Source organism: Microcaecilia unicolor, chromosome 11, assembly GCF_901765095.1.
Source record: "Microcaecilia unicolor chromosome 11, aMicUni1.1, whole genome shotgun sequence".
NCBI lineage: Eukaryota > Metazoa > Chordata > Amphibia > Gymnophiona > Siphonopidae > Microcaecilia > Microcaecilia unicolor.
This window is the reverse complement of record NC_044041.1, coordinates 110,416,435-110,441,388: the sequence shown is the minus strand read 5'-3', so window position 1 is coordinate 110,441,388 and position 24,954 is coordinate 110,416,435. Positions and strand designations below refer to the sequence as shown.

General features: G+C 45.3%; 1 protein-coding gene across 3 annotated transcripts in view; it reads left to right on the top strand.

Moving 5' to 3' along the window:
- EML3 (EMAP like 3) overlaps positions 1-24,954 on the top strand; it is a 160,720-nt gene that overhangs the window by 53,404 nt on the left and 82,362 nt on the right. For all 3 annotated transcript variants that reach the window (XM_030217630.1, XM_030217631.1, XM_030217629.1), the window contains exons 2-3: positions 20,091-20,255; positions 22,927-23,041. In XM_030217630.1, the coding sequence (XP_030073490.1) occupies positions 20,091-20,255; positions 22,927-23,041 (280 nt within the window). The remainder of the gene's footprint in view (positions 1-20,090; positions 20,256-22,926; positions 23,042-24,954) is intronic.

The following is a 24,954-nucleotide window of genomic DNA, read 5'->3' as shown; positions in this document are numbered from 1 at the left end:
ATAAAAGGAAAGCCCAGCAGTACATCCCTACTCCTTTGTGTGCATAATGCAATTTACAAGCACTCTTTTGCCAAACACTCTGATGATAAAGCTTGCATCAAAACTCCTCATGCTAGCAGCTTTGCCAAAATAAACTTCCTTAGATGCCCAAAAAACTGGCCCATCTCATGACCCTTACTCTTTGGCCTACATATGAGACACCAAAGGCACATTCCTGTACTTCCTTGAGGGCACCACACCTCTCTCTTAGGAACCTGTGTATCACACACACTGCACACCCTTTGTGGCCCTCTGGGTTTCTTGTAGCACTAATATTTTCAGAGATCCTTTGCTGCTCGGTCCCAGACTGCTGAGGATTCTCTGGCACTGGTGTGTTTCCTGCACCACTCCCAAGGCCAGTTCCCCGTGTCAAGACAACTTATATCAAGACAGCAAGTTAAACACATCAGTATATACTGCCAACACTTGTTCTACCCCTATTATTATATTCAAGGTCAGGCATGTGATTATGATTTCCTTAGGGAGACTCACTAACCTGTAACATTTATAGGGCCTGCTATTGCACTTCCACTAAGCTGAACACCATCTTCTTGTTTGCCAGCCTCCCGCCACTGATTATTCTTACTCCCTGTGATAGCATGAGCAAGGGTTGAGGGTGGGCCTTCAGGTTATATAGCCAAACAAGGTTACAAAGTTAAAGCAAACTTCTTTATTAAACACAAAAGTGGGGGCCTGTTACTTCACAGGCACAGGAAAATAAGGAATAAAGTCTCTTGAGAGTCAGAGGCAATCTTTTACATAGACCTGTAGCCAAGCCTCAAGAACAAGATTCTCACAACTACTCAAGAGTGGCCACTTATCTGACACTCCCTGTAGGGGACTCCTTCAACAGGCCTGCATTGGATGTTTGTGTGCACATACTGGAAGTGAACATCTCTGGCGTTGATATCAGCAGCTTAGCATTCTTCAGCAGCGCAGTCTCTTGTTGACCTCTCTCCAGTCATTGGTCAGGACCTGTGGAGACAGAACTCACACCTCCCGATCCCACTAAGTACACTGGAGCCCGAGATCCAAAAACCCATACAGTCCTCATGCCCTCCAAATATAGGATAGGATTCACTCATTTTGTGTAGACAAAGGCCTACAGTGTTACCTGGCCAACCTGACTCATTGAGCTCTGTGAGTCTACCCCCACTGCCCCTGTGGTTCCAGGACCAAAGTCCCAGGGGGCTTGTGACTACCAGGACTGACACTGTTATGCCTGTGGCATTGAAATTGTGATATCCAATTATCTGTTTTTACACGGTCTTTCTGAGAGGGATGCTGTTAGGTTGATCATGATTTTGAATTTAATTATTAATCTCAGGAGGGGGACTAGGGGCCTGAAAGGTAATTGAGGGGCACAAGTCTGAAAGTTCACCCAGGGTGCGTAATGATCTTGCACCATCCCTGAACTGACTTCACTACCAAAGCACAAAATTCCATAGATTCTTAAGACAGGCAAGGCAGGAACATGAGTGAAATAACAATAATGGATTAGTAAATTCTCTAAACTACTGGGAGATTGTGAAAGCAGTGTGAAGGGGAGAAAGTTCCCACATAGTATCTACCAGAAAACAGAGAATTTCACAGAGTGACAGAAGACCTGCAGGAATATCATAGAATGCACATCTCCCAATTGACAGGATAAGTGAAATGAAAAGTGATAGACACAAAAATATGTAAATGATTCATTAAAACAAAGATCCATTTCTATAAATATATATTGTATAAGTAGGACAATACAACCAGGAAACTGATTTCAGGTCTGTTCAGACCCAGTAACACTAACACAGAAAGAATAAAGGGAGTGTGAGTGTAAACTCAAAAAAATTGCAGTTATTCCTGAAAAAGGTTATAGGCACAAGGACCTAGTGATAGTAACATTAGAGATGAGTTTTTTCAGAACTTAGGAATTCTCAAAATAGACCAAAAGAAGCCACAGACTCTTAATCAGGCTGTAACTGGGAAGAAACAAAAATAATTATCAAAGCATGAAAATTAGCCAAGTAGCCTGGACAGAGGAGGCAATTTTAGAAAACCTATGCGGTTTGTTTGTGTAAAAAAATTAATTAGCATGCACATATAGGGTGCGATCTTAGAGAAGGCATTGCTTGTACATATATACTTCAACATGCAATGATGTGGAGGAGTCATATTCTGGGTATGGTTTGGAGAAGTCCTTCAAAGTATACATGTATTCCATGTTTTAGGGACTCTTTTACTGAAGTTTAAGTGTAGTAAGTGTTTGCATTTACCAGACATTAACAGCAAAAATGAACCTGCGGAAAGTGCAAAGGCTATGAGGAAAATGCAGGGGACATGGCCAGTATATATTTGAAATTAAGATTTCAAATATATACTGGCCATGTCCCCTGCATTTTCCTTTATTATCTTTGACTGGGCTCTCATTGGCCTGGAGTTTGAAATTACCCAGCAGTTGTTGCTGGTTGTTGCTTCAGTCTTAGCCCGGGAGGAAAGAGAGACAGATCCGTTTGCTGAGGCTCGGTGAATTATGTGTCCTGAGCTTTCCAGGTACTGTTTAGACAGTATATAGATGTTTAGTTAGTGTTATAATTGATCCATATTTCAGTTAACTGTTATTGTTTGCTGATTGCATATTTTTTGTTCATTATTCCAGTGTGACAGTAAACCTGTTTAGTTTGTTGACTCTGCTGTCTGGACTGATAATGAATCCTGGTGGTTTGTGTCTTGGGTCTGTGAGTGATTTCTGGGAACTGTGGGACCACTGGGAGTGTGACTCCAGTAACCTAGAAATCACCGGGGATAATTTGAGAGCGGGAGACTTGCCCAGAGGCAGTTGTAACCCAGTCAGCGGGAGGAGGGTGCTAGTGTAGAGCACAAGCGGCAGGTGCAGGCAGACCTGAGCTGTACTGGGGATAAACCCTTTAAGTGGCTGCGAGGTAACCCCAGGCGGCTGGCTAGGCATTTCATGACAGTGTCCTTTTTTGTGTTGTGCAAGTTGCTAAATGTACATACTTCTTTGGTGGTTGCCATACGTCAAACCTTTCCTAAAATATGAGTGTTTTTTGAATGTGTGGGCCTAAATGTCTGTTTTCCAACCTACGCAAAATTCAATCAGTGCATTATTAATGCGAAAAAATGCTCAGAACTCAATACAAAGAGAACAAATGAGTTTTTTAAAGCTTTGCAAAACTGTAAATATGAAGTGATGTGTCTAATATGAACTGGAACACTATTCCAAATTTTAACATTTTGATACCCAAAAAAGTGTTTCCAAACAGATTTTAATTTAACATTTCTCACTGAAAGAAAATTCAAGGTTAATTTAGAACAACTTCTCAAAGATAATCGTGCAGGTGGAGTAGATAGAAACTGAGTCACATTCTCCAATCCCAAACCATAAAAACTCTTATATACCAGACATGCTACCTTAAAATAAATACACTGCTCCATTTTGAGCCAGGGTAACTTGTATAACAATGGAGAAGCCTCCTGAAATTTATCCAGCTTAAAAATCAGCCTAGCTGCTGTATTTTGTAAAAACTGCATTATTTTCTTTACATTCACATTAATAGCGCTATATAAGGAATTACAATAATCTAAGTGTGGGTGCCTAACTGTTAGGCAGCTGATACCGGGTTATGTAACAGAACCATTATAGCACGGGGGCTCTTACTGCAGTCTTGGGGTGATGTTAAGTCCATCTGCATTATCTGTCATATACTTAACATATGGTAAATGTATTTTCTCTGTGTTATTTGCATGGGTTACCATGTGGCAACTGCCATACTTTACCACCAGTGGCACCACCTCTTCTCCAAGCAACGGGGTGCACTGAGGAGGCACACAGCTGTCGGCTCTGCTGGTCCCCTGCCCTGGAACAGGAAGTTGATGTCAAAGGGAGCAGGGGACTGGTAGAGCAGACAGCCACGCGTCTGCTCAGTGCACCCTCTTGCTGCCTGCACCTGGGGCAGACCTCCCCCACTGCCCCACCCTTGGTATGCTAGAGTTTAGCACACTTTAGTAAAAGGGTTCGTTAGTGAACCAATTGCCTGAACCTGTGGCCTCTTTGGTCAATATGGCCAGGGCTGGTGTTATCCCTTACTCCCCTCTCTTTCTGTCTGTTCTTCAGGGAGTGAAGGGTGAGTTGTTTGCAGTGCTGAACCCTCTCAACCCTTTTCATTTCATCCCTTGTTTGGCTTCAGCAGAAACATTATTCGATATAGGAAATAAATTTCAAGTTTCTTAGAGTCAGGACCAGCTTAACCATTAGGCAGACTAGGCAGTCACCTAGGGTGGCAGTTTCTGGAGGGAGGGGGGGCTGCAAAAATAAGCTGCAGTCAAAGCAAAACAATAGGTGCTGACAGCCCCACAAACTCAAAGAACTATCAGAGAGATTGAGTCATTTTCAGGTGGCTCATTTACCTGGATAAACAGCTACCTGTTCTTTTTTTGTTTAGACATTGGCAGTGACGATCCTAGGTCGGCTTCCACCTGGGGCGGATCGTCAATGCGCACCCCCCCCCCCCCCCCGGGTGCAGCATGACATCCCCCCCAGCACAATGATACCCCCCCCAGCGTATCAACCCCCCCCCCCCCCCGGGTGCATTCTTGGCTGCTGGGAGCAGCTGCGCGGCTCTCGGCTCCACTGGCTCCCTGCTCCCTCTGCCCCGGAACAGCAGAGGGAGCAGGGAACCAGCGGAGCCGACAGGCGCGTGGCTGCTCTCTGCACCCCTCCAGCGGCTTGCACCCGGGGCAGACCACCCCCACCGCCCCGCCTTTGGTACGCAGCTGAACATTGGTCTTATTATGCGTGTACACACAAACCATAGCTTAGTATTAAAAAGTGTGATGTCCATCTATGCATTTTTTACAGGACTGTTTTGGGATGAGTGATCATATGATAATCATGACTGTTAAAATTTAAATTATGAAAATCTCAGGAGGGCCTATTTTTTGGGGGGAGGGGGAGGAGGAGGTGGATGCAAGGCTGAAAGTTTGTGAAAGTGTCTTAGATGGCAACTCTGGCTATATCATCTAAGGCCGGTGCTGGGCTGGCTTGTACGGGTTGAGTCCTGCATATAGCAATCCGGCTTAGGATGGGCTGTCGAGAGCTTTCACAGAAACTGCAGTAATTTGGAACATGAGGACAGCGCTGGGCAGACTTTTACGGTCCGTGTCCTGCAAATGACAAGATGGATTCAAATAGGCTTTGACAGCAACTCCAGTAGCTGAAACATAAGGATAGAGCCGGGCAGACTTCTACGGTCTATGTCCCAGAAACAACAAAGAAAGACCATGATTAAGACCATGATTAAGTATATAATATCTTGTTCATTGCTGATTCAATCTAGAATTGAGAATGAATGAGACTGTTAGGCAGACTGGATGGACTGTTCAGGTCTTTATCTGTCCTCACTTACTATGTTATTATGTGTCTAATGTCCCTGCACAGGCCCTGCTTAGAGTTAAAGGAGCCCACCTGGACTGGTCTAACCCCATGTTTTCTGTCTTTTTGAGCAAAGGTGTGGGCTGCTTGTGGCTCTGCCAGTTTATTTAAGGCTGGAAAAAGACATCTCTGACAACTTAATAAGCCACAAACAGCTGCAATAATAAGCACTTTTCATTCACATTGTTTGTGTTCATAATTTTAGAAATTTGGCAGGCAGGAACTTGAGTGTCCTGGAATTTTAAGGAGGCGTTGATAGGCTGAGTGGCACACTGAGAGAGCATATACATCATTTTGGACTCAAGCAAAAGAGTGAGGTAGCTGAAGAAGTCAGGGGTGGTTGACCACTTCTTTAGCAGTGCATTCTGGGATTTGAAGTTTTGACAAGTTCTGAGAAGGAGAAGACTGGTAAGTGCCCACTGAAACAGTACTGTCTCCCCCGCCCTTCCTACATTCTGATCTGTAGCTGTGTAGCTCTCTTGCTTGAAATGGTACCACAGTGAAAGGATATCCAACTGGTCCCAGAGCCTCAGCAGAAATCAGCCTCTGTGGCCTAGTGAGGGGTTAATGAGCAGAAGTTACACCATTGTAATGGGTCATCCTTTTCAGGAACCTCTATCTGTCCTTGGTAGGAGGGGGAGAAGCTTGAAATGTCCAGTGATATGTCTGTTAAGCACAGCAGCAAGAGTGATGGGACAGGATCTTCCAGCTACTTGAGAAGGAACACTTTGGAAAGGAAAGACAGTACCAACATTCACAGACCCTTGGAATAGAGAGTCAACACTTAGTGGCTAGGCTTAGGGTCCTTGATTGCAGAGTCCTGAAAGGAGCGCTGTTACAAGGCTCATGGCTGAGGACTGTCAATGCAATGACTGGACTGAAGCAACTTAGGCAGAGATACAAGGTAGGAGGAAAAACTCACTTACTAGTTGTGATTGAAGGCTCATGGTGCCAGATCCCAGCTCTGGTTCCAACTGAGCTGGAAGCTGAAATGAGCAGTGAAGAAACTGACTGTTTGCAATACGTAAAATAAATAAATGAAATCACATTGGTACAGTCCTTAGTGATAAGAAGAAAGGCCAGGAGTTCTATAACTGGGCACATGCAGTTTCAGAAAAGATAGTGCTTAACTGCTATAGCGTGGAACAGCAAAGGGGCATATAGGTGGGCAGAGCATGGAGGGCATGGGTGTGTCTTCAACTTACACATGAGTAACATTAACATAACATAGTACCATAGCAACTGTCCCACTAGAAACTTTTTTCTGTCCACGTGTCTTTCTGTGGACCCCATTTCATCGTTCCCTGCTGCTGATATGTTAGCTACTTACTTTTCCTCTAAGGTAGTTCTCCTTCAGCACACTCTACCCACCTCTTCTCTTTTATTGTTACTCTCGTCTGATCCTCAGTCACCACTGAATTCTGTTCACTGCTTTACTTGGGATACACTTTCTCTCCCATCCCTGACACAGCTGTCTAAAATTATGTCATCTACAGTGGGGGAAATAAGTATTTGATCCCTTGCTGATTTTGTAAGTTTGCCCACTGACAAAGACATGAGCAGCCCATAATTGAAGGGTAGGTTATTGGTAACAGTGAGAGATAGCACATCACAAATTAAATCCGGAAAATCACATTGTGGAAAGTATATGAATTTATTTGCATTCTGCAGAGGGAAATAAGTATTTAATCCCTCTGGCAAACAAGACCTAATACTTGGTGGCAAAACCCTTGTTGGCAAGCACAGCGGTCAGACGTCTTCTGTAGTTGATGATGAGGTTTGCACACATGTCAGGAGGAATTTTGGTCCACTCCTCTTTGCAGATCATCTCTAAATCATTAAGAGTTCTGGGCTGTCGCTTGGCAACTCGCAGCTTCAGCTCCCTCCATAAGTTTTCAATGGGATTAAGGTCTGGTGACTGGCTAGGCCACTCCATGACCCTAATGTGCTTCTTCCTGAGCCACTCCTTTGTTGCCTTGGCTGTATGTTTTGGGTCATTGTCGTGCTGGAAGACCCAGCCACGACCCATTTTTAAGGCCCTGGCGGAGGGAAGGAGGTTGTCACTCAGAATTGTACGGTACATGGCCCCATCCATTCTCCCATTGATGCGGTGAAGTAGTCCTGTGCCCTTAGCAGAGAAACACCCCCAAAACATAACATTTCCACCTCCATGCTTGACAGTGGGGACGGTGTTCTTTGGGTCATAGGCAGCATTTCTCTTCCTCCAAACACGGCGAGTTGAGTTCATGCCAAAGAGCTCAATTTTTGTCTCATCTGACCACAGCACCTTCTCCCAATCACTCTCGGCATCATCCAGGTGTTCACTGGCAAACTTCAGACGGGCCGTCACATGTGCCTTCCGGAGCAGGGGGACCTTGCGGGCACTGCAGGATTGCAATCCGTTATGTCGTAATGTGTTACCAATGGTTTTCGTGGTGACAGTGGTCCCAGCTGCCTTGAGATTATTGACAAGTTCCCCCCTTGTAGTTGTAGGCTGATTTCTAACCTTCCTCATGATCAAGGATACCCCACGAGGTGAGATTTTGCGTGGAGCCCCAGATCTTTGTCGATTGACAGTCATTTTGTACTTCTTCCATTTTCTTACTATGGCACCAACAGTTGTCTCCTTCTCGCCCAGCGTCTTACTGATGGTTTTGTAGCCCATTCCAGCCTTGTGCAGGTGTATGATCTTGTCCCTGACATCCTTAGACAGCTCCTTGCTCTTGGCCATTTTGTAGAGGTTAGAGTCTGACTGATTCACTGAGTCTGTGGACAGGTGTCTTTCATACAGGTGACCATTGCCGACAGCTGTCTGTCATGCAGGTAACGAGTTGATTTGGAGCATCTACCTGGTCTGTAGGGGCCAGATCTCTTACTGGTTGGTGGGGGATCAAATACTTATTTCCCTCTGCAGAATGCAAATAAATTCATATACTTTCCACAATGTGATTTTCCGGATTTAATTTGTGATGTGCTATCTCTCACTGTTACCAATAACCTACCCTTCAATTATGGGCTGCTCATGTCTTTGTCAGTGGGCAAACTTACAAAATCAGCAAGGGATCAAATACTTATTTCCCCCACTGTATGCACCTCACTAGTTGTCCTCTTGATCCCATTCCTTTGAGATGGCTCCAGCTCCCTAGGCATGGTCTCACCCCCCTGCTCCTCCAGGTTGTTTCCCAGAGCCTTTCTTCAGGTCTGGTTCCTCATCTCTGGAAAAGGGCTCTAGTCCTTCTGCTTTTGAAGAAGCCTTCCCATGACCCTTTGCATCCTGAGAACTTTCGTCTTGTTTCTAATTTATGCATTCTTTCCAAGATCACCGAACAGGTTGTTTTCGATCAACTCTCTGCCTGTGTTCACCTGTTTTCTTTTTTACATCCCCACTAACAGGTTTCAGATCTCCCCACAGTACCGAAACTACAGTTTCTGCTCATCTTAGTGAACTTCATTCATCATTGGATGCAAGTGATATTATTCTTCTGGTTTCTCTGGATATTTCTCTTGCTTTTGATCTTGTGGATCACTCGCTCTTCCTTTTGTGTCTTGCATCTGTAGGGCTTTCTGGTACACTACTTTCTTGGCTTTCTTCCTTTCTTACAGCTCGTCCATTTTTTGTTTCTACTCTTGTCATCTTCATCTGAGGATACCCTACTTCACTGTGGGGTTCCTCAAGGTTCAATTCTCTCTCTCTTATTTTAATAACTTTTTAAGCCCTTTAGTTCTCTGATCCAAAACTTTAACATAAAACTCTTCATTTATGCTGACGATATTCTTCTAATTTTTTCCCACTTCCACTTTTCAACCCAATTTGAATAGTCTTTAGTCTTGCTTAGTTACTCTATCCCAGTGGTTAACCAACCACAGACTTGTTCTCAATACTTCTAAGATTGTCACATGTTGGATCACTGGCCCTTTCTCCAGACTGTCTTTAGTCCCTTTTCTTTTTCATATTTCTATTCCCACAGTAGACTCATTCCGCTATCTTGGTGTCTGGATTCTAAATTAACATTTAATGATTAAGTCTCTGGTGTCCTAAAATGAGGCTTTTTTTTCTCTTTGCAGCTTATGTTCAGTCTCCAAATTTTTAAGTTTCCTGGCATTACATACTCTAGTTCATGCCCTAGATTATTGTAACGCTATTTATCCTGGGTTAACTGCTTGTCAATTATGACATTTGCAAACCCTTCAGAATGCTGCTGCTCAGTTTTTTTGTAAAGCTCGAAAATCTGATCTAGGATCTCTATTATTAATTAGTTTACATTGGCTTCCAGTGAAATTCTGCACGTGGTTTAAAATTCTCTGTATTACTCTCAAAACCCTTCATTCACGTTTTCCTACATACCTTGCCTCAGTGGTTGTTCCCTATACCGCTACCCATTTCCTTCACTCTCTTGATTCCCATTGGCTTGTCTTTCCTTCTCTGAAACAGGCCCACTGTGAATCCACAAGAAATGCAGCCTTTTTCTTCTTAGCTGTAAAATTGTGGAATGACCTTCTTTCTTCTCTCAGATCAGAGCTTTCCTTCCCACGTTTTAAGGAATTGCTGAAAAGTCATTTTTTCAGTCTCGTCTTTGGCACTCTACTACAAGAGTCCTATGGCTGATATCGGATGACACTGTCAGGCTTTGTTGGGCTCCGGCCTTGTTTTGATTGTTTGACTGTTGTTCTTGGATGAATGGTTCATTCCTGTTTTAAACGGAGTTCCTTTCTCTTCCATGTTATTGTTTTTACTTTGTAAACTGCTTTGATCTATGCTTAGATAAAGCGGTATATCAAGTTTTATAATAAACATAAACATAAAGATCTGAACGGTCCACCCAGTCTGCTCAACAATCACACTCAGCATCAATTCATGATGAAACTAACAATGAATATGGTATAAAATATGCATACTTGATCCTGATCTCTCTTTGCCATTTGTGGGACACAGACTATAGAAGTCTGCCCGGCACTGTCTTTACCTACAGTGTACCAAGGCAGTGCGGTGGGGGTGGTCCGCCCTGGGTGCAGGCCAATAGCATAGCCAGGTTGAGGGTGAGGGGGGAGCGGAGAGTGGACTGCCGATGGCGCATAACAGATCGTGTGAAAAATTGGGTGCTGGCACTGTTGGAAGTCTGTTTGGGGGAGCAACCGCTCCCCTGGCGACCCACCTAGCTACACCTGTGGTGCAGGCAGCAAGGGGGTGCAATGAGCAGTTGTGCGGTTGTTGGCTCTGCCGGTTCCCTACCCTTTCTGATGTCAACTTCCTGTTCCGGGACAGGAGACTGGCAGAGTCCACAGCCGTGCAACTGCTCAGTGCACCCCCTTGTTCAGAGGAGGGGGTGCTCCACCAGGGGGGGTGTGCTCTGCCTTGGGTGGTAACTACAATAGGTACGCCACTGGTCCTTACATCCCAACTACTGGAGCTGCTGTCGAAACCCTCTGCTGCACATTGTAATCTGTCTTTGTCATACCTAGGTCACAGCCTGTAGAAGTCTGCCCAGCACTGGCCTTAGTTCCTCACAGCCAGAGTCATTACCTAAGCACCACTCAACACTTTATCACACATTCAGTCATTTAAGGTTTTTTTTCCCTAATTAGGGATCCTCTGTGTTTATCCCATGCCTTTTTGTCTCTACCACCTCCATGGGGGGGGGGGGGGGGGGGGCATTCCAGGCATCTCCGTGAAAAAGTATTTCCTGATGTTACTCCTAAGTCTACCACCCCGCAACCTCAATTCATGTCCTCTGGATTTGTCATTTCTTTGTTTCTGGAAGAGATATATAGAATACTATAATTTTTGTGCATCGCATGGTATTCTTTGGCACACCCATTTACATCACCCGTAAACCTGGTATAAATGGTTGTGCTTAAGTTTGGGCACACCAATATGGGTTTATGCTAGTATTCAGGATGACCAGATGCAGTTTTAGAATAGGTACGCCTCACCCAGCAATAGGACCCCCTTAGCTGTATAATAGGAAAACTGGCTTTGCCTCTTATGGCAGTGGTGGCTGTGTGTTTTTCCCACTTGATGCTGCTACTGCAGAGGCTGGTGTTGCATAACACACACAGCAGCTGCAAGCCCAGACAGGCCAGTTGCACGAGCACCAGCAGGAAATGGGTTAAAACCACATGAAACTGTAGAAAAGGTCAAAATGAAACCAAGTTTTGTTTAAATTCCTGTCCCTTGCTGACATTTTTATGCAGAGGACAAAGCAAATCTTGTTTGGCAGGGATCTGGTTCTTTCTCATTTGAAGCTAGAACTGCTTTTTCTTTGGGAGCAGAATCTGTGACAGACCTTGTTTTGAGAGGAAAGGGAAAAGGGAGGTCCTTTGGCACGCTTCAGAAAGCCAGCTAAGTTTTTGCTGTTTGGATTTTCATGGGCTGCATTTGTGTGAGCTCACTCTGTAGCTTCAAAGATAATGTGTAGGTTGCACACAGACATATACGATTGGCTGCACTGTAGCAAATGAAAAACAAACAAACCCTGATGCATCCTATAGTACAAAAGAAACAAGTTCAAACCTAAAACAGACTCATAACATAAGAAAAAGGTGGGAAAGGAGATCTGTTGTTTATTGTCTGCACAAAATCCTCATGGGAGAGGCAGAAGGTCAGGGTGGAGACAAAGCAGATAGATAGAGTAGGGTTCAGTAATGAGTAAAGGGGAGCAGTGGGGTGGCAGGGAAAGAAGGATGGTAGAAAAAGAACTCAAAGAACAAGGGGCCAGATGCACTAAACTTAACGAACCCTTAATGAGCCATTAACGAGCAAGTAGTAAACCCTGGCATACACTAAATACTTTTCTCCTACGGTAGCAGCTAACGAAAACGGAATACAGGTGAGCAAATTGTGTAGAAACTCCTATTGTGATGAGATGCACTAACCTTTTCCGATTGCCTTAATGCTGGAAAACGGTGGAAAATCTAACAAGAGGTCTGTACCTCTTGTTGGGGTTGCGCAGGATTGGAAAACTTCATAAAATGTAAAAAAAAAAAATCGGGGGGGGGGGGGGGGGGGGGGGGGGGGAATGGCCAAGCGCTCATCATGGACAGCCACTATGGGAGTGCTCCACCCGAAAAACAGCCCAAGTGCTCGTCAGGAGCGTGCTTTATGGATGTTCTTCACTATATTAAAAAAAAAAGAAATCAAACATGCTACTACTACTACTACTACTTAGCATTTCTATAGCGCTGCCAGAGTTACGCAGCGCTGTACAAGTTTAAACATGGGGAAGGACAGTCCCTGCTCAAGAGAGCTTACAATCTAAAGGTGACAAACTATGTAGTCAGTGTAGGTATCATGAATGGGGAGGGTGGTTAGGCGCCAAAAGCAAGGGAGAAGAGATGGGCTTTGAGTAAGGACTTGAAAATGGGCAGGGAGGGCGCATGGCGTATGGGCTCGGGAAGTCTGTTCCAGGCATAAGGTGATGTGAGGCAGAAGGGGCGGAGTTTGGAGTTAGCGGTGGTGGAGAAGGGTACAGATAGGAGTGATTTGTTCTGAGAGCGGAGGTTACGGGTGGGAACATACGGGGAGAGGAGGGTAGAGAGGTAATGGGGGGCTGCAGATTGAGTGCACTTGAAGGTCAATAGGAGAAGCTTGAACTGAATACGGTAGTGGATCGGGAGCCAGTGAAGTGACCTGAGGAGAGGGATGATCTGAGAGTATCGGGTCACGCGGTAGATAAGACGTGCGGCGGAATTTTGGACAGATTGAAGGGGGGATAGGTGGCTAAGCGGGTGGCCAGCGAGGAGAAGGTTGCAATAGTCAAGACGAGAGGTAATGAGCGAGTGGACGAGGGTTCGGGTGGTCTGTTCAGAGAGGAATGGGCGAATTTTGCTAATATTATAGAGGAAGAAGCGACAGGTCTTAGCTGTCTGCTGGATATGGGCAGAGAAGGAGAGGGAGGAGTTGAAAATGACTCCTAGATTGCGGGCTGAAGAGGCGGGGAGGATGAGGGCGTTGTCAACAGAGACGGAAAGTGGGGGTTAGAGGAGAAGAGGGTTTGGGTGGAAAGACAAGGAGCTCAGTCTTTGCCATGTTCAGTTTCAGATGCCGGTTGGACATCCAGGCAGCGATGTCTGAGAGGCAGGCCGAAACTTTGGCCTGGGTTTCGACTGTGATGTCTGGAGTGGAGAGGTAAAGCTGGGTGTCATTAGCATAGAGATGGTACTGGAAACCATGTGACGAGATCAGCGAGCCCAGGGAAGAGGTGTATATCGAGAAAAGAAGCGGTCCCAGGACAGATCCTTGAGGAACCCCAACAGAGAGCGGGACGGGGGTGGAAGAGGAGCCATTCGAAAATACTCTGAAGGTGCGTTGGGAAAGATACGAAGAGAACCAGGAGAGGACGGAACCCTGGAACCCGAAAGAGGACAGTGTGTCAAGAAGTAAATTATGACTGACGGTGTCAAAGGCGGCAGATAGGTCGAGGAGGATGAGGATGGAATAGTGACCTTTGGATCTGGCAAGGAACAGGTCATTGCAGACTTTAGAGAGTGCTGTTTCTGTCGAGTGTAATGGGCGAAAGCCGGATTGAAGCGGATCGAGGACGGCCTGAGAGGAGAGGAAATCAAGGCAGCGGCTGTGGACAGCGCGTTTAAGTAATTTGGAGAGGAAGGGTAGAAGAGAGATGGGGCGGTAGTTGGAGGGATAGGTGGGGTCAAGTGATGGTTTTTTGAGAAGTGGTGTGACTACAGCGTGCTTGAAGGTGTCAGGGACAGTAGCAGTGGAGAGGGAGAAGTTGAGGATGTGACAGATTGAGGGGTTGAGAGGGAGGGTGATGAAGTGTGAGGGTGATTAGGTGATGATCTGAGATAGGAAGGACTGAGGTGCAGAAATTGGAAGGTGAGCAGGAAGAGAAGAGAACGAGGTTGAGACAATGGCCATTACGGTGAGTAGGGGTGGTAGAGCATAGTCGGAGGTTAAAGGAGGATGTCAGAGTGAGGAATTTAGAAGCGTAGGAGTTGGATGGGTTGTCAACGTGAATGTTGAAGTCACCAAGAATGAGGGGTGGAGATGAGGGATCAAGAAAGACAGTGAGCCAAGCGTCGAAGTCAGTAAGGAATGAAGAGAGGGGCTTATCGGGGGGGGGGGGGTGGTAGATGACTGCCACTCTGAGTGGTAATGGGTAGAATAGTCGGATGGAGTGAGCTTCAAAGGACGAGAAGCAGGCTCTTTTTTGGACCCCGGAATAATAAAAACGTCTTTGTTGGCCGTGCTTCACTCAGCTGAGAGACCTGGAAGTAAGGGAGGGACATCCAAGTAAGTAGAGTTCTGGCCGAGTGGTTAGAGCACCGGTGGTGGGTTCAAATCCCACAAATAGTTTTGTTAAAAAAATAAAAAAGGACGAGCACTTGGATTTTTTTCCACTTTTTTAAGTTGTATGAAGTCTTTATTGAACATTTATCAAAACAGCATAACAAAATACAGCACTCCAGAACAGCACTAATCAATCGTTAGAGCCCTTCCTTTACCGATTCCCTTAGCAAATCGGTAAGGAACGGGCATGCATCAAGGAATAGGAATGCAAATGAGCTGCTCGTTGTAGCTCACTTGCATTCTCTATTCAATCGTTAAACAGTTGGCCAATCGGCCGGTCGAGCATGCGCACAGCAGCAATAGCATAACTGATCAGCTCTAGGTCTCTCTCAGCCAATCCCAGCGCGTTTAGCTGTTACCAGTATCAGTTAAACACACTGGGATTGGCTGAGAGAGACCTGGAGGGAGGGACGTCCAAAAAGTTTTGATTTGTGTCCTCTCATGTCCCGATCCTGGGGGCGCAAGCTGAAAACTGCTTAAGCGTCGCTTGCCTTTGTGCCAGGCTGAAAGAAAATAAAAAGCAGCTTTTCTGGGCTGGAAGGCTCCTCCGTATCGTCAGGTTAGTTTTTATTCTCATGCCTCTGAACTGTGCATTAGCTTGTAGCCTGTAAAAAGAACGTCATTTTAGAGGGAGTTTGGTTGCTCTGTGCATGCTCGACCGGCCGATTGGCCGACTGTTTAACAATGGAATAGAGAATGCAAGTGAGCTACACGAGCAGCTCATTTGCATTCCTATTCCTTGATGCTTGCCCGTTCCTTACCGATTTTTAGCATTCTCTATCCATCCCTCCCCTCCTCTACATAATTTCCCTGCCATATCTTTCCCTTCTCTTCTTTCACACATCCTTCCTTGATCCTCCCTTTTCCACACCACCTAGTCCCTCCTTTCTTCTCTCCACTCAGGGCCGGTCCTAGGGTCTCTGGTGCCCCCCTGCAGACTATGAGTTGGTGCCCACGCACCCCCCAGCACCTTCTTTCTCTCTTCTCCCACCCTGCCCCTGTCCAGCGATTCTCCTTCGCCCCCATCCCCCGCCATACCACGCCACCCTTGGTGCTTTAAATCTTTAATTTACCTCCATTCCAGCAGCCGCGTCATTTGAAAGCCCTACCCTGTCTCTAGCCTTCCCTCCCTTCGTGAGTTCGTTCCCTCAGAGTCCCGCCCTCCAGGAAATGACGTCAGAAGGCGGGACTGCGGAACGAACTCACGAAGGGAGGGAAGGCTAGAGACGGGGCAGGGCTTTCAAATGACACGGCTGCTGGAATGGAGGTAAAGATTTAAAGCACCAAGAGCGGCACGGTATGGTGCCGCAGCGGCGCCCTTGAAGGCAGGCGCCCCCCTTCGGTGCTTACCCCGCGTACTGGGTTTGACCGGCCCTGTCTCCACTTCTGCTTCATCCCACTTGTCTCTTCTATCTATCTTTCTTTCAGCTCTTCTTCTTCTCCCTCCTGTCTCTACTTTTCCCCTTCCTTGCCTTCTCTCTTCTTGCTTTTTTCCATCTCTCTTCCCTCTACCTTCTTTCCCTCCTGTATCTCCCCACCCTCCCCTCTTGCCTTTCTCATCTCTCACCTTCTTCTTCCCTAGCACACTTTCTTACTTTTCCTCCTGCGTCCTGTCTCTCTCTCTCTCTCTTCCTCAGCACACTCTGTTTTTCTTTCCACTGCCAGACACTGTGGGATTGATGCAGAAAGCGTGTCAGAGCCACTGACCACATTACTTCTATCCCAAGCGTTCCACAAAAAATAACCCGCTGTATGTGGTATTCAACAAGCATTAAAATTAATTGTGGCAGTACTCCACAGCGCATTGAAAAATGTCCCTGTCAGTGTGTGAACGGTGATTGGTTTGTGCACTGGCAGCAAGGAGGACACACTAAAAAAGGTTGTGTCAAAAAAATGTCATCCCATCTTTCCCAACACCACAAATCCAGTCTAGTATCACCTCCCTCCCCCGACCCGATTCCCCTCACCCCGCCATTAGAAAAATATCCCTGGGGCCCGATATTCAATGTGATCTAAACAGGCAAGAGATTCTCCTGCCTGCTTAAATCATGCTCACTTGGCTGGCTGCCAGTATTCAGTGGTTCTTAATTGGGCAGTGAATATTGGCACTAACCAGCCATCTGAAATCTGGGCAGGAGAGGGTGTTATGGGGCAGATTCAGGGAGCAGCCAGCAGAAATGCAGGTTCTGCTGATATGCAGTGCTGGTGCCCGCATAGCTAAGGGGGTCTTTTACTAAGCCGCGGTAGAAATCTGCTGGCAGTAAACACCGAGACACCCATTATATTCCTATGGATGTCTCAATGTTTACTGCTGGCTGATTTCTACCGCGAGCTAAAAATGCTGCTGCAGCTTAGTAAAAGGACCCCTAAGTGAGCAGACAGAACTGCACAAAAAGCAATCCGAACTTTACCTGCTTAGCTATGTGGGTGCTCGCACCAGTGGTGTTGCCACAGGTGGGCCTGGGTGGGCCGGGGCCCACCCACTTAGGACTCAGGCCCACCTAACAGCAGCACTCATTTAGTGGTAGCTGGTGGGGATCCCAAGCTCTGCCAGTTGAAAACCTCCCCCTGATGGTGCTGAAAACATTACTCTCCACTTCAGCAGTCTGAGCTTCCTAAGCTGGCACCTGCGCATGTTCAGTTTTCGGCGCATGCCTGCTGCAGGCTGCCAAGGTGGAGAGCAGTGTTTTTTCTCTTTTCCTCCTTTCTCTTGGCACACACCATCTACTGCTCCATCCCTCTGGGCATTCATTTCCTCCCTACCTCTCTAGTACACTATCTTTCCCTTCTTGGCACACTCTTGCTCCCTTTTCCTCCATTTCCCAGCACTCTGTCTCCGTCCTGGGATATCCTTTCCCTCCTCCACCTCCCCCTGGGTCTAGCATCTCTCCCTCTCCCTCCTCTTCTCCAGCTTGCCCCCACCACTAGTTCCAGCCTCTCTTCCACACCCTTTTCTCCCCTCACCAGGTCCAGCAGCTTTTGTTTGACCTGTTCTCCACCCCGCAAAGTCTCTCTCCCTCTCACTCTGCCTTTCCCTCCCCTGACCAGGTTCATCATTTCTCTCTCTCCCTTATCTTCCCTCCTTCATCCAAGTCTAGCATTTCTCCCTCCCCTTCTTCCCTCTCAGTTCCAGCATCTTTCCCTCTTCCTTTCTCTCTCCCTCCCCCCCCCTCGTCTAGCATCTTTCTCTCTCACTCCTTTTCTCCACCCACCAATTCCTGCATCTCTCCCTTTCAAACCTCCCTTCCAGCTGGTGCAGCTACAGCAAATTCTTTATGGAAAGGGTGGTAGATGTGTGGATTGGCCTCCTGGTGGTGCCTATTTTTAGCATTACATCTTAACAGCCAAATTCTAGACTATTCTTCAAGCTTCACTAGATTCCTCCTCTTGCTATCCACACCATTAGGGGTGTCTACCTTATTACAGATTTTGGTGTTATCTGCAATGAAACAAACCTTAGCAGACAGTCCACAATATCACTTACAAAAATGTTAAAAAGAGCCAGACCAAGGATTGATCCCTGTACTATACTACTGGTAACATCTCTCGATTTATCACTCAACCTTTCTAAGCCAGTCAGTCCCTTGTCAAAGGCTTTGCTAAAATCTAAGTACAACACATCTAGCACTCTCCCTCTTTCCAAGTCTCTGGTCACCGTCAAAGAAATTAATCAGATTTGTCTGACAAGACCTGCCTCTTGTAAAACTGTTCTGCCTCGAGTCCTGCAAACCACTGGATCCCAGAAACTTAAATATCCTCTGTTTTGAAGCATTTCAATGAATTTACTCATCACAAAGGTCAGACTAACCAACCTGTAGTTCCCAACCTCCTCCTTACTTCTACTTTTGTGGACAGAGACCACATCTGCCCTTCTCCAGTCCTCTGGGACAACTCCTGACTCTAGAGAAACATTGAAAAGGTGAGACATCGGAGCCACCGGGACTTCCCTTTGCCTTCCGTTCCCTAAGATGTATCTAGTCTATCTTTTAGTTTAGCTTTCTCCTCATGAACACAGACTGCTGAAAATCATTCAAGGCCTATCAAGGGCTATTCCATTCCTATCTGGGTTTTGTCTTCCAAGGACTTACTCCAGGCCCTTCATCTATGAACATAGAACAGAAATATTTGTAAAGCAATTCTGCTTTATCCTTATCTACTTCTACATAGTCCTCCCTTTCACACTTGAGCCTCACAATACCACTCTTGCACTTCCTCCTTTCATTTACGTACCTAAAAAATGTCTCCCCCCCCCCCCCCCTATTTTACCATATTGGCTATTATTTTCTTCCATTTGCATCTTTTCTTTCCTGACAATTTAAGAGAAGCTTCTCCAGATATTGTTATCTGTCTTCTTCTTTCTGTGATCTTTTGTAGTTTATGAATGCTAACCCTTTTTCCTTACCTTTTCAGCTGCTACATTTTGAGAATCAAAGTGGCTTTCTTTTCCATTTGCCTTATTTCCAAACAAAAATTTTGTCACTCATAAAATAGCTCCTTTCAGTTTTGCTCACAACTTTTCCACTTCCTTCAGAGGTTTCCATCCAGCTAACAAACTCCTTGAGGTATTTCCCTATTTCAACAAAGTTCAGTTGAAGTCTAGAACTTTCACTTTTGAATAAACCCTCTCCACGTGTATCATAACATTGAACCACACAATTTGGTGATAAAGGATCACCCACTATAACCTGAGAAACATTCTCCTCATTCATAAGCATCAGGTCCAGTATGATCCCAACCTGTGTGGGTTCCATTACCTGTAGAGAATCTTGACGAGCCCACAACAGGGAAGTCCCAATCAACACCCACCACTTTAAAATCACCTCTAGTAGTACTCTCCCTTTCATAGCTATATTGTGAAGTTCTTTAATTAAATCTCTATCCACTTCTGCCTGTGAAGAAGGCCTGAATATCACACTAATATAAATAGATTTTCCATTCTCTCTTTCCAGTTTAACCCACAGTGCCTCTTCCTTACCTTCCAGCAGTACAATAGACACATATCTCAGCATTCTTGGACTTAGCCTACTCCTGTTCCTGGCAAGTTCTTTTTGCTCTTGCAAGCCTTGGACCAGAAAACCTTTGATAAAAGGTGATCACAGCTTTTTATGGGGCAGAAATATGTGTGCTCATTTTTATAGCCCAGCCACATTCCAGGGAAGCTTGTGAATTAGGCACATCATCTGTTCATACCTATGTGAAGTCATCCACAGTTAGTGACATCCATGTAGGCTTCATCTTCCAGAGACATGCCCCGAATGCAGGCTCTCAGCCCTTTCTGAACAGAATCTTCTATTCATTTCCTTTTGTCAGGTGAAAGCAGTGCTGAAGACCCTAGCCGACTTGCCACTTTGGAGGTCCGTCTGCAGACCCAGGAAGATGAGATCACACTGCTGAAATCTGTATTGGCTGATGTCCTCCGAAGGATCCACTTCTATGATGAACAGTTTCCCCTGCTGCAACAGCAATTGGAAACAGGTAAGTCAGACCTGTGCCTATAGAAATTGTCCTGCAATGTCAGCTTTAGTCCAGAGAGCTGCATGGGAATGGGGATAGCAGAAATCCCGCAGATACCATGAGAGTCCTGTGGGGACCTTTCCTGCCCTGAAGCAAGCCACTAGACCACCAGGGTAATCTGAGGTATGTGCAGGGAGGACATCCAGGGCTGGAGAGGTGGATGGATGATGTTTTGTGTGGGTGGGAGGGAGGGAGTTGAAGCCAGTTATGGTGGTCTCTGTTTCCCCTACCTCATGCAGCTGTCATTGCCATACACTCAAAACAAAGCAATAAAAACCCTAAGACCTGCTGCATACACGTTGTTCTTTATTGTTGGTAGCATTTTTACTTGATCTCACTTATATTTTCAAACGTACCGACTTGTGCAGCATATGGATGTACACAGAGAAAGTATAATAATGGAATAACTTTTCTTAGGTAGAGTAGTAATTTGTTTATAAATAGTAATCAGTGTGTCATTTGGAGGAGCTGGTTAAAGGGACACCCTAGCACTGTTATATTCGTGCAGAGATGTTTTTTTCTCCTGGTAATGGGCCAGTAAAACAGACATCATGTTATGAGAATCAGGTGCTCAATATTCAGAGTTTCTACCTACAGTATCTATTTATTTACTTATTTATTACATTTATATCCCACATTAAACATGAATTAGGTTGAAACCTGGGAGCACTTAAAATCTTTTTTTTCCCGCGGCCTACATTAAAAGAAAAAGATAGCATGTGGGAATTCGCTCCTTTTGTTTTGTGGATTGCAGTGGTATATTATAAAAATGCACTTGCCTTTTTTTTTATTACTACTGTTTCACAGAGAGGTATTGAATAATGAGGGAAGGGCTTCCTTCATGCAGACGTTCTGTCCAGCATCAGTCTAAATGTGCCAACATTGTCCAGTTCAGCACACTATTAGCCGCCAAATTTATACAAAGTTAATTATGTTCAGTGGAAAATAAATCTATTGCCTCAGGATGCTTGCTATGTGAATATTATTATTATTGTTTGTTGCATTTGTATCCCACATTTTCCCACCTCTTTGTAGGCTCAATGTGGCTTACAATACATCATGATTAGTGGAAATACATGATAAAGTATACATTTAGTGATGACAATGATAGAGCACGATAGTATTTTTACAACCAAACATAGTAAGAAATATATAGGAAATATATCAGAAACCCAGATCTAATGGGCATTAGATCTGGGTTTAAGATCTTGAGAGCAGCAGGTGGAGACAAGCAAGGTGATTTCCCTGAGAGGGCAAGAATACAGAGTTCATGGAGTAAGCTGAGACGCATTTGGAGAGTGTTTTTTGTTGCCTCTGGGCATTGGTTGATGACAGTCAGCAGCTACGTGTTTAATCAAAGTATCAACCAGTGAAAATGCTGCTGAAGATAAGTGTGAATCTACAGAATATGTAAATTCATTTTTTCTGGTGGAGAGACATTTACAACAGACTGTTTTTTCAAGGACCTTTATAGATCTGCAGGAACTTGTAAAGAGGATTAAAGAGGACTGCCTTGAGGTGTTGTTTAGAACTTTCAAGCATTAAGCAGTAAATGCGAAACCCCTAAGAGAGAAACTGCACTAGCTCCCGCTCAAGGAACGAATTGAGTTCAAGATCTGCACGACTGTACACAAAATCATTCACGCAGATGCCCCACTCTATATGTTAAACCTAGTGGACTTACCGCCCAGGAATGCCATAAGATCAGCCCGCAAATTCCTCAATTTGAACTTCCCCAGCTGTAAAGGAATGAAATACAAACAGGCCTATGCTACCACCTTTGAGTACAAAAGCACACAGTCTTGGAACGCATTACCCATGGCCCTGAAAACCTTGACCAATCTAACCAGCTTTCGCAAAGCTCTGAAAACACATCTCTTCAACAGAACCTACAAAAGTCATCCTCAATGAAACAAATCATTCCTAAACCACCCAAATACACCAAAGAACACCTCTCTCATGACCTTACCTAACACCTTTCCATCTTAATCCTCTTTCACTTCAGCTTATGATCAACTATTTTTGTAAAACATGTAATGACGTTCTCATATCTATACTCTGTAAGCCACATTGAGCCTGCAAAAAGGTGGGAAAACGTGGGGTACAAATACAATAAATATAAATATATATCAAACAGTGACTTACTTACAGTACAGCAGTAGAAAATCTACTTTTCAAGTACTTCTGGATTTGAGTTTGACGGAGTCTGAGCCCAAGCGTACTTATCAGAAGAGTGCATGTCCCTCAAAACTTTTGGCTGGCTTCTGAGATATGTGTGAAAGTCTTTGCATGACTTATGCTTAAAGTCGTGCTGCACAAACAAAATTCCCTTGACAGATTCAACCAGCAGGGAAACAGAGAGGGGATAAGCAATACCTTTCTCTCTCTTTAGCATCCCCATGTGTCCAGACTGACTAAGAAGCCAGAGATAGTTTCTCTCATTATATGGGTAGGTGTGTTGGTCATAGGCACATAAAAGAAAAAGAGGACATTTCCCTAAAAATTAAAAATCCTGGAGAACATATCTGAAGACATGCAAAAAGAGGACATGTCAAAAAGAGGTACAGGCGGTCTAGAACTTTAATGAAAAATAAAGTAAAATTGGTGTTTTGTTTTGTTTGCATTCCTGTAGCAACGTGCAATTCCATGAGATGCGTTAGTCCTTCAGACTGGAACCTCACAGGCAGAAAACAGTCACTGAGCTCTGCACAGGAGACCGGCAGACGGGGCGTTGCCAGTATTGTCAGGTACCAGACATCATATCAGTCCATCCTGCTCTGCTTCTGGCTTATTGGGATCCTGCTTGTGGGATTATTTTTATCAGAATGACATGCTTTTTAGAAAAAAAAGTACCATCCTGTAAGTAGGCTTCTGATTTCAGATTTTAACCAGTAAACACAGATAAAACACCAACCAAGCAAAAAAATTAAAATATGTGGGCCCAATATAGGTAGGAGAAGCCCTTGCCCACTTAAATCGCGCTCAGAAGTCTGACCACTGTTATTTAACGGCATTTAACTGAGCAGCGCTGCTGAATAATGGCACTAACCAGCTGTTTTGAAAGAGGGCAGGAGAGGGGCATTACAAAGGCGGAGTCGGCAGTTATGTGGGTGTTGGCAATATTCAGTGCTGGTGCCTGCATAGCTAACCAAGCATGTAGGACCAAAAAGGCAGTCCTACCTTTGCCTGTTTAGCTATGTGGATACAAGCCTATAACAGTCCAAGTTCTCCCCTCCCTCCTGGACTTCTCCTTCCCCACCACAACAATAGAAGCCCAAGCTCCAACATGTTCTAACCCCCCCCCCCCCCACACCTCACCATGACCAACCTCCTCCCTCCTGGACCCCTCCCTCCCTACCAGAACAATAGAAGCCCAACTCCCAACATGTCCTGACCCCCCCCCCCCCTAAACCATGTCCAACTCACCTCCTGGCCCGCTTTACAACAATAGAGCCCCAGCTTCTGATCTTGGTCCCCCCTCCATGATCCCTCCTTGCAATAATAGTAGCCTCCAATACCATAAGTGACCCCCTCCTGAACTCCCCTAAAATAGTAAACCCAACGTCTCCCATGCACTTATCCACCCCTCCAGCGTACCATAACTTCATTGGTGGTCCAGTGGGGCACAGAGGGCAGGAGGAAAGCCCACTCACGGCTTAAAAATGGCAGCCGCGACCTCTAGAAGTAGTCTCACAGTACTACTGCTAGGGTTAGCCCCTAGCAGTAGTACCACAAGACTACCACTAGAGGTCACATCCCTCCCCAACTTGTCTTGTCCTGTCCATCAGTTTCTGAGCCTTTTTCTGTGCTGAAAACTCCTAAGTGACACAAATGTACATATTTAATTCCACTGGAAGCACAAAAACACTGATAAACACTTGATTTTGCGCAGCCTCATGGAACCCTTAATTCGATGGGGATCGATACTCAAAATGATTTAACCGGCCACAAACGGCCACTGACCAGTTAAATCACTAGCTCTGGGCTATCTGTTAATTTTCAGCGCACTTAACCGGTTATCACCGCTGAAAATTAGCGGTTAGCATCTAAGTGAGGGGGCATTCCAGGGGTGAATCAGCGCTTAGTTGGTTAAGTGCCGATGTTCAGTATTTAACTGACCAGGGTAACTGCATAAATGGGACCACGTAAAAGTCAGTCCTACCTTTACGAGGTAACCCATGGCTGTTTAAGTTCCAAATATTGACTTAACCAGCTATATGTTAGCCAGCTCTGCAAAAAAATGGATATTCAGTGCGGAAGCCTGGACATGGCCCGGCATTGAATATCCAGTAGTAACGCTGGCAACAGTCAGCAAAACCCTCAACTCCGCCAGCTGAATCTTGACCTTCTGGAAAATAAATTGCTACATTTACAATTTATAAACTCCTAAGAATGCAAGTACTAACTATGAGTGGCACTGGCTGTATGTCCTGCTCTTTTGTGGGCAACACGGGCCATGTATCTGTTTTCTTATGTGTATGGCACAAGCTGTGTATCTGCCTTTCCTTGTGGCGGTGTATCTACCCTTCTGTGCATAATGCAAGTTGTGTACCTTTCCTTGTGTATCTAGTCTATGCGTATCACAAGCTATATATCTCCATTTCCTTGTTGCTTAGTATCTACCCTTCTGTGAGTGGCACAAACTGTGTATCTGCCTGTC